This window comes from Phascolarctos cinereus, unplaced genomic scaffold (assembly GCF_003287225.1).
Source record: "Phascolarctos cinereus isolate Bilbo 61053 unplaced genomic scaffold, phaCin_HiC Scaffold_5;HRSCAF=322, whole genome shotgun sequence".
In the NCBI taxonomy this organism is placed as follows: domain Eukaryota; kingdom Metazoa; phylum Chordata; class Mammalia; order Diprotodontia; family Phascolarctidae; genus Phascolarctos; species Phascolarctos cinereus.
The window spans coordinates 142,562,111-142,572,881 of NW_027555958.1; the positions used below are offsets into that span (position 1 = coordinate 142,562,111).

A 10,771-nucleotide genomic window follows, 5' to 3' on the forward strand; every position below is an offset into this window, starting at 1 on the left:
CTAATAATTAGAGAACTATAAGTGCAAATTAAAGTAATTTTGAAGTTCTGTTCCATATCTACCATATTGGCAAAAAGGACAAAAGAAGAAAATGACAAATGTCTTACAGGAAGACAGACACAGTATTCCTCTCGTGGTGGAGCTACGAATTAGTCCAGCCATTCTTGAAGGAAAATTGGAACCAGAAAGTTACCAAGCTATGCATACCCTTTGAGTTAGATATACCTCTGCTACGTCTATAGCTCCAAAGAAATTTTTTAAAGTAGAAAAGTTCCTGTATATACACATAAATACTTATAGCATCTCTTTTCATGGTAACCAAAAAAATGGAAACTAAAGATATGTCCTCCTGCTAGGGAATGGTTTAACAAATTGCGGTATATGATTATAAGAAATGCTATTGCGGTATAAGAATAATTTCTGAGGAAACTTGGAAATCTTTATGAATTGATTCAGAGGGAATAGAGCAGAACAGGAAGAAGAATTTATATAAAAATAACATGATAAAGAAAAACAACTTTGAAAGATTTTAGAACATTGATTAGCACAATGGCAAATCAGGACTCCAAAAGACTAAAGATGAAATATGCTTTTGTCCTCTTGACAGAAGGGTGATGGACTTAAAATGCAGAAAGAGATATACATTTTCAGACATGGCTAATATAGGATTTGTTTTGCTAGATTATGTAACTATGTGCTAAAGAATCTGGTTTTTAGATTTTTTTTTAAATTTGCTCAATTCAGGAGAGGAGCAGGAGGGACAGACTTGAAAAATAAAAATAATAAATTATTTTAAAAGAATTGTTTTAATTTTAGGCTTTATATGCCACAAACCAGCAACAATAATAACAACAATAACATTTATGTATTATTCTAAGTTTACAAAGCAGTTTATATACGTTATCTTACTTGATCCTCAAGACAATTCTATGAAGTAGATGCTACTTTTATTCCCTAGATGAGGAAACTGAAGCAGAAAGAAGATAAGTGACTTGCAGTAGAATTTGAACTCAGATCTTCCTGACTGCAGATCCAACGCTCTATCCACTGTGACACCTAGTTGCCATTAAAAACAAATAAGACCAATACAGCAAGCATCCTGGTTTACATCTCCCAAGGAAGCATTACATTTAAACCATAATATCATCTATATCTCTGATCAGAATAGAAGAATGTGCTTGAAGATTACTATTTTTGAAGAGGCATTTTCCAGAGTTATAGTAGCCAAGGATCAAATCCTGACTCTTCCACTTATTACCTGTGTGACCTTGAGCAGATCACTTAACTTTTGCAGGCTTCCATTTCATCATCTGTAAAATGGCGATGTTGGACTAGATGACCTCTAAGGACCTTTTCCAATTCTAGCTATATGAGCCTAAGATCCAACAACCCTAAAGATTTTCTGGATTTAAGGATGGCCAATACTTGCATCCCTTGTTTTTCTTTTCAAGCCATTAAAGAGGTTATTTCACATTTTAAAGATGATACAATAGAAAATGATTGATTAATTTACAAATTAAATCAAAATAAACTAATGATGTTCTACTCTGGAAGGATATTGATAGATCTCACGTTTCCTTGTAACCAATGTTGTGCATTTCTGTTCTAAATAGCTTGTTTTCTAGGTCAACAAAATGCCCTATAGAGGACTCCAAAAGTAAAAAAACTTAACTTCAGTCCTACAAGACTATAAATGAGCATTCTGATAACTGAAGATGTCAGTCATATTTGAACATTAGCAATTTAGGGGTAGCACAGTGGTCAATGCACTGGCTCTAAATTTAGAAGACAGATTTAAATCTCACCTCTCTGATTTACTATTTACTAGATTTACTAGTTATGACTTAACCTCCCTGGGTCTCAGTTTCCTCATTTGTAAAATGAGGGATGATAAAGTGAATAGAGCACTGGGCTTGGAATCTGGAAGACTCCTTCCTGAGTTAAAATCTGACCTTAGACATTTACTAACTGTTTGACTCTGGAAAAGTCACTTGACCTTATTTGTCTCTGCCTCCTCATCTGTAAAATGAGCTAGAAAAGAAAATGGCAAACCACCCTTGTATCTTCCCCCCCCAAAAAAAAAGAAGATAAAAAAAGAAAGAAAAGAAAAAAAAAGAAGCTATGAAGAGTCAGACATGACTGACATGACTGAAACAACAAAAATGAAAATAATGTAAGTGTAAATCACAGAACTTCTGAGAAAACTCTAAAATTCAGTCTCCAGTTATGCTAAAAACTCAATATAGGGAGCAGGGGGAAAAATCACTTAAACCAGTAACTTAAGGTGGGCATAGGATCATGGCTTCAGAGATGGAAGGGAGCTTGAAGATCATTTAGTCTGATCACTTCAGGACAGAAGACATCAAGTGACTTGACTAAGCTCACGAAGGTTGTGTGTGGCTTCCCACTCCAAAACCAACACTCTTTCCCATATACTATCTTGCCTCTCTAAATTAATAGGTTAATAATATCTATATTATTGTAAAAGTAGAACTATGGTAGAATTACTCAACCTTCAATTGAGTGTGATCTCCTAAGAATTCGGATGTGAATTTTTTATTAGTTTGGATGAAAGGTTAGTTATGACATCCAATACTCTTTCTTCCTTAAAAAAAACATTTGGAACTGTGTTGAAAAATAAAATAATGTTTGTTTTTCTGCATAATAGCAAAATAATTGGAGGAAAGTGATGAAGGCCATCAATCACCCAGGTTTATTTTGCCAAGATGACAAACCAGTACTTCTCACCCTAATTTGTGATAATCCAAAGTGTAATTAATTAATAATTTATTTCAAAAAATTCAAAAAATTCCCAAAAAAAGTAATTTTGATTCTATTTGATGTAAAAAATATCTTTTATCAGGAATCTTATGATGAGAAATGGGCTGTGGGAGGGTACTACACTACAGGAACCTATTGCCTTGCTAAAAAAGGATCATTATACATGCAGATATATCTTTAAAATGCCTGGCAGTTCATAAGCAGAACATCTAGCTCATTGATTGAATTTTTCTCTTGTTATTTGTTTTGTTGTTCTGTAAGCATAATTTCTGTATTTATAATAATTTAAATCTGTGGATAGCAAGTTTTTTTGTTAAATCTTTGGTATGGCATTTCCTCTTTAATCGAAGCACAGATAGTTACAAAACAACTCAAGGTATTTCTCTTCACTCTATATGAAGTAAAGAATTCATAAGAAAGCAAAATACTTTTTTTTCCATCCACATTAGCTTAGAATCCCAAATGAAAATAACTTTGGTCTTAATTTTCCAGACAATTAGCTCAAATATCTACTTCAACTTGTTAATATAAACCTAATCAAATAATATGTTAGTACCTGAAACATCAAGATACATCAAGATGTATCTAGCATATGTTTCTTGCATCTAGTATAATTCAAGATGGGTAGTATTTGTTATTGGTTAGTATTGTAGTTAGCATTTTTATTTGACGAAGTCAGACATGTGAGTCACAGAGTCACAGAATTTCAGTGTAGGTAAAATGTAGCTGCTTTTTTAAAAATAATGTACAGTTTGGATTTTTATATAAAATGTGAAGATAAGATTCAATTACAACTTATTTAAAATATTTTATCTCAATAAACATACTATTTTCTTTAAATAATAAAGTCTTTTTTTCTTCTAAATAAACCATTCAGGCGTGTTTACTGTAAAAGCTTATTGAACATATGCTTTAAACATGGATTCTTGATAGCACTGGAAGGCAAAAAAGTTTACTCAAGAAGGTCTAATTAGTTAGACTGATGGAAAAGGAAAATATAGATATTTCATACTATGACCTTTTTAGATTATTTTCCTCTGAACTTCTATATTCCTCTAACACATGGTATTGATCAGTTTTTAAAGTTGCCACTTGTTCATTTTTTTTTAGCGTATGATGATTATTAAGTTAAATGAATTTATGTTTAGCAGTTGCCTCAGATAACCTACTTTCATCACTTAATTAATAGGAAGAACTTCAAAATATGATCCTAGATTTAAAGGTAGAAAGAACCTTAGAAATAATCTAGTTCAGCCTCCTAATTTTTACAGATGAGGAACTGAAGGTTCAGAGACCCTGACTGGCTTCTTCAATGTTACACAGACAATAAATGGTAAAGCCTGGATCTTAACCCAGGTTTTTTACTCCAAATCTATACCATGTTAACTCAGTCTCAATGAATACCACCACCCCCTTTCAATCTTGAATACTTTCACTTTCAATCCTATATGCCGTTTATAATTTTTGATGCTAGGGATGCAATTAATATTCAGTAAGATTAGTCTCTATTAATATAACCCTGCTACCTAAATGATTATGTTTATAAACAAAGCATAACATATACTATTTAAAAATAAACGCCACTGCATATTCCGGTAATTTCAGATGTAAAACAATTAAATGTTGAAGGATTAAACAAGGTAAAAGCAAAAAAAAAATCTGTTTTGTTAATGATAATAATTATAATGATAATAATTAAAAATATATCGCACTTAAAGTTTTACAATATGCTTAAAATTCTTGCATTCAATACAGAAGTGAATTTTTTGTGTTCATATTGCAAATCACTTTTGCACTACTGCCTACTTATACTCTTATTGTATAAAAAAAATCAATGATGATTTTTTTAAGATAACTAAAGTTATTCTGTTTAAATTGTGCTCTCAAAATGTTCTTGAGGAGAAAAGGTAAAAGAAAAGAAAGGAAGACATTAGACTTTTGAGTAGTACAGATGCATAAAGATATACCTGTACTCTATAATCTCCTTACCACTGCAGAGTGAGTTGAGTCTGTTTCTTTTTATCTTTCATGATCTGGGTGATGGTTTTCTTCTGGGACATATGAGGCTCTGGTGCTTTCACTTTATTATCTTGAATATCCGCATCCTCTTCGGATGAGGAAGAAAGGCGATCATTGCTGAGTTGCATTTCTGATTGCAAGGGAAAGCACATTTTGAAAATTCAAGACGAGCATTTCATGACATCAATTATTTGACTTATAACTGGCTATTTTCCTCAACTGGCGTGACTAGTCATTGCAGACAATGATAACTCACTAACTATAGTTCCCCTTCTCACTAGGTTAAAAGCATCCATCTGCAGCATATACATGTATGCGTGCACAGATACCAAGAAACATATGCTAGATGCATTTGATCCTCTATTTGCCACATCATGAAATAGGTCCCATGTTGTGCTGAAATAACTCTAGGTTCCTCTGCGCCGTCAGGACTGCTGTCTGCTACCGAGGCCCCAGTAACATCCCCTGAAACTCCGAGAAGCTCACCTGCTTTGATTCCCACGGACAGCCCCGGCTCCTCTACTTCTTCCCCGATGCTCCGAGAGTTTACAGGCTGCCCTTCCTCAGGATAGGAAAGTAAGCCCTTGGCCAACAGCTCTACGTAGCATCCCTCCTCTTGGAGCCCAGGAGAAACTTTTGGGGAAGGCTGCCCCTGCAGGAAGGCGCCCTCCCGCTCCGGGACCTTGGCCGTCCTCTTCATGGGCATAATTCTTCCTCCCCAGAAGCGCAACGGTTGGCGCCCATGCAAACAACCACAGCGCGGGGACCCCACGAGATGGGTCTGTGGGCGGGGGCAGGACAGGGAAGGGGGCGGGGATCGGGGTGGAGGAAGGAATAGGGTGCCGGGTGGGGTGGCGCGGCTTTGGAGTGCTACACTGATGACTTGGTTTGAAGGAGTCAGCCAGGAAAACTGGAAAAAAGAGGCTTGTCTAAAGATTGGAGGAGCGGCCTTGAGGACCTCCCAAAAGAATGAATTAAGTTTAGTCCTCCAGGGAAAGGGTTACGGGCTGGGTACTTAGAAATCAGTCCTGCTACTACTTTGGGGACCTGCGCCCTGCAGCCAGGAAGGGACCAGGGGCTGGAAAGAGATAGTTGCACCCACACATCACTTCAGTAGTCCTTTATCTGGCTGGGAAGGATGCCTGACCTGACATGCACACACTTTTTGTTGGTGCAGAAGTCCCAATCCAGGCCGGAACAATTAATTCACATCCCCAATGCTCTTTTCTCTCTTCTTAATCCTTTTCCTTTACCTCAGATGACAGAATTTTTGAGCTGGAAGGAACCTTAGAGATTATCTGGTCCAACCTCTCCTTCCCTTTCTGTTTCTCTGTGCTTTTCTTTATTCTTCTTTCCCTCCTCTTCTCTCCTCTGCCTTTCCTTCCTTTCTTTCCTCCTGATCCTTTTAGTCTCACTCCCCCAACACACACACACACACACACACACACACACACACACACACACACACACACACACACAGAGAGAGAGAGTTAATCACACTGGGGCCAGCCAGACCGAGCAGGGGAAACCCTAAGTGAAGTCTTACATCCCAGGGATCCACACTGCTCATGCCCCAGGAGACATTAATGATTAACTTGGAAAGACAATTATTTCTGATTGTGCGGGTTGCTGGGGTGGGTGTCTCTGGTCTCCCGAGCTCCCTGCCTAATTCTGCCCTGGGGCGATCATTGTCTAATCTTTAGCTTAATAGGAGACGGGGGGGGGGGGGGGGGCGACTAGATGATCTGTAAAGTCTTTTCCTGATCTAATTTCCTGTGAGTATATGATATCAACGTCCTTTTCTGTTTTTCTACCATTTTTTGCTTCTTGCGATGAGGTAAGAAATCATTTAAGGGACTGGATGACTTCTCCCTTTAACTCGATTCCGTTTAATTCAACGCAATTTGATTCAACAAGCTTTAAATAATGGAAGTGCTAGACAGGTGTCCTGGGTGACACTCCATCTCACTTTTCTCTTGGAGAGAGGAGAGTCTATTCTGCCTGACCACAGTGTGTATAAGGATGAGGACAGGACCAGAGTGTGTATGGGGATGAGGACAAAGAATGGGAAAAGATGACAGAGGTAAAGTGGGATCATAAGCAATTTTCCTCCAAAAATTTATAAGTGATATCTGATTAAGAATGACCATCAAGGTCCATCTTGGAAGAGAAAATAATTTATACCAAAACCTGAAAGGTGTATGTGTGATGATGTGCTCTTATGGCTGAGTGTACATATATACACATACACATATATGATACATATATACATGGAGAATTAGTCCAATCTGCTTGATTAAAGAGTTATTGGAAAAACATGCTTCCCAGACTGTGCACATAGATGCCCCAAACTTTGTTACCAGCAGCTGGCAGAGCTAAAGCCATCACTAGCTAAGAGCAATATGGTCAAACATGCAAAGGGGCACTTTCCTTCCTCCAATGACTACCATCCTTTTACTTCACTTAGCTGTTGCTGACTGACTCATGCAGTATAACTGCCCCTATGCATACACCTCCCTCTTGTGGCCATGATACTCCTCCCCTAGGGACCACCTTCCCACCCTAACCCTTAAAGTGATAAGGATCAGGAACTCCAGGGGACAAGGCAAGTCTGCAGCACTGCACCCACAACTGAACTATCTTGTGATTTACCTTTCCATTCCCCACAGAAGCTTTTGCCATAAGTGAAAGAATTCCCAGATATGACTCTGGACAGAGCTACCACTTTTCTCCTTCAGGATGCCTCCCTAAATCTTTTCCTAGCAATTGGTAGCTCCCCAAATCATCCCCTGATTGCTTTAGCAACTTTATATGTTTCCTATAAATTCATGTAAGAGCCTCAAAGTTTTTCTATTTAATGAATCCTAGCACTAATGTATGTTAACATGTATTTATCTTTCACAAAAATAAATTTGGAGGTAGAAGAAACCACAAAGATGATCTATTCCAACACATCTTCCCTTTACAGATGAGGAAACCACAACCAGGAGAAAGTGATTTATTTTGTACAAACCGCAGTTTTTAGAGGTAACTAGGTCACTCAATGGATAGAGTTCTGGGCCCAGAGTCAAGAAAACCCAAGTTCAAATTCTGCCTTGGATACTTACTATTTGTGTGACACTGGGCATATCACTTAACCTCTGTTTGCCTCAGTTTCCCCTACTGTAAAATGGGATTAATAATAATAATAGCATTGTGAGGATCAAAGGAGATAACACTTAGCAGATTGCCTTGCACATGGTAGATGCTGTATAAATGTCATTATTACTGTCCAAAGTCATGCGAGATTTATATAAATATAGTCTCCTGATTCTTGACCCAACTACCCTTTGACTAGGACATGTTAAGCACAATAAGGGAATCACTTGTATTACTGGATCTATACAACATGTAGACTATGTCTACTATATCAACATCAGTGAAAATTTGAGGCAAGTCAGAAGGGTTTGTTTGTTGCTGTTTTGATTGGCTCCCTGGAGTCAAATGTTCAAGTTGATTAGAACTTTTTTTCTTTTTGATATAATTGGAGGTTCTTCAGATGTCTCATAAAATGGTTCTTCTGGTGTCTTATAATTTGAGGTAGATATGTGAAATTATCCAACTGATTAATGAAAACACCAAGATCATTCCAACCTTTAAGATTATTTTGACCTAAACTATGAGTTCAGCTATGTAACCAGATCATATTTGAAATTCTAGGTACTTCATGGAAGAAATATGGAGAGATGAAAGGTGTGATTATCGTAATAAATTTTATTCTCTGTGCATCATTAGCTAATGAACTTTTAAAAATAATAATGAATCAGGTGACTGAGAAAAAGAAGTAGGTTCTCTGTATAAACATGTGCCTGAGTCAGGTCTTGCATACATGATATCAAATCAATATATGGTATTTTAGAAGTTAACTATGAGGACCCGAAAGAAAAGTAAGTTCAGTATTACAGAGGCAATATGGATATCTGTTCCATTTCCCATATGACTTTTTCCAGACATTTCTTTGAAGAATGTGCATATTAGAATTTGCTAAGTTTGTCTACAAGATACCAAAAAATAAAAAATAAAACTACAATCTCACTGGGAATTTTATACAAAGCAATCAACTAGATTTTTTGGTATTTAAAATTCCAAACAACTAATTTGACCGAATTTTTTTCCCACATACACAAAAATATCCAGCCTAAGAGACCCTCATCTAACCCACCATTTAATGAAAGCATATTCTAGCACATTTTAGGATAAGGGAAATGGGCAATGAAAACACTTCCGGATTTGGAATCAGAGAACATAGGTTGGATTACCAACTTTGCCAATTGACATCCATGTGACCTTGGACACCTATAAAATGAGAAAACTGAATCAGATGATCTCTAGGTTCCCTTCCAGATCTAAACATATGTATGTATGTTTTTATGTATGCATGTGTGTGTGTGTGTGTGTGTGTGTGTGTGTATACTAGATTTGATCTAAAAGGACAATCTCAACATTTTAAAAAACACAACTTTAAATCACTTTTGAGGGAAAAAAGGGTAGAGTGGAAAGAGAGGCACAGTCAGTCAGTCAATAAGCATTTATTACCAAGCACACAGTTCTTAGAGCTTAACCCTCAGCAAAGAATTAAGTCTCTTCTCAGTATTAGTCTATAGGGAATAACAACCTTCAAGTAGCTATATAAGAAATATGTGTTTTATTGAATGTAGTTCAGGGTTCCAGTTTCTTAACTAGCTTGTAAGCTCCTGCCTTACAGTAAATGTTTTCTTTGCAGTTTATTCCACCACCTAGTGCAAATACTGGCAAATGAATTAAATTAATTTCTTTATTTCTGGGACTTCCCTTATAAGAATACATAACATAGAAGATAGAGCAATGGAATTGAAGTCAGAAGACTGGATTTGAGATCTGGCTCTACCAAAGTGACTCTCATTTCCTTATCTGTAAAATAAATGGGCTGGACATTGTGACATCCCAGGACCCTTTGAACTCTGAAATGGTCTGTTATTTTAATTAGAAAAACATTAACAATAATCAAAGTGCAATTTGTTTTCCTTTTTCCATACTTTGATAGAAGTGTGATCTCATCGATCTGTGTATTCCTATGAGTGGGGCAGATTGTGACCCAGTTGTGTCTTCTCAACCCATGAAACAAAAAGTTGTTTATGTTGTTTTTATAAGGCAGAAAATTACCCAGTTGGGTATGTGAATATGTGCACAGACAGTACATTAAAAGACTTTGGGGAAAAATAATATTGCTCTTCTTATATTGTTATCTATGAAAAATGGGGGGATGAAGAGTACATAATGTAACTAATTTATTGAATGTTTGATTGCTAAAGTAATGTTTTTCCTTCACATATAAATGACCACCTACTTTTCCATTCAAGTCTAGTAAAAGTCTATTTGGTACCTCTTGTTTAATATAATATTTAATCTATTTGTAATTATAAAGAAAGAAAAATGGTCAAACTTGTGCAGCACACAAAAGTAAATAATATGCAATCTTATGAGTACACGAGAGCTACCCTTTCATACCATGCCATAAAGATCTGAATGAACATGTCTAGTCATAATAAATATGTAAGTCACATATGAAAATCATTTCAACTATATTAAAGGGATAAATTGCATTGCCTAAATCTGGGTTATTACATATTCATTAGGAATATGGCATGTTTTAATCAAAAGTAAGTTGGAAAATAATTTTGTCAACACTTGAGATCAGAGGTGAACTGCAGCTACTATGTCATTTTCCATAGATAGATAGGATCTTCATGTGAGTAGACCGTTTCTCAGTAAGCCCAGAATCCACCTGAGATGAAGGGGAGTGGTGAGCAAGGAGAAACATACTACCTCCATATGGCACCCAGAATGAATGGAAGCCCAAATTCTGACTCATTCAATCAATCTACCCTGTCTTTTCTGAGTTCTTGCAGCTTCAGTCAGAACTTTATTTACATTTAAATGACATAAACAAAAA

At 36.4% G+C, this 10,771-nt stretch overlaps 1 protein-coding gene across 1 annotated transcript in view; it reads right to left on the bottom strand.

The window, feature by feature from the left end:
* RFX6 (regulatory factor X6) overlaps positions 1–5,564 on the bottom strand; it is a 72,155-nt gene extending 66,591 nt beyond the window's left edge. The window contains exons 1-2 of the mRNA XM_020971647.2: positions 5,287–5,564; positions 4,771–4,930 (exon numbers count right to left, since the gene is read on the bottom strand). Coding sequence (XP_020827306.1) covers positions 4,771–4,930; positions 5,287–5,506 — 380 coding nt within the window. The 5' untranslated portion in view covers positions 5,507–5,564. The remainder of the gene's footprint in view (positions 1–4,770; positions 4,931–5,286) is intronic.
* Positions 5,565–10,771: the final 5,207 nt, after the last annotated feature.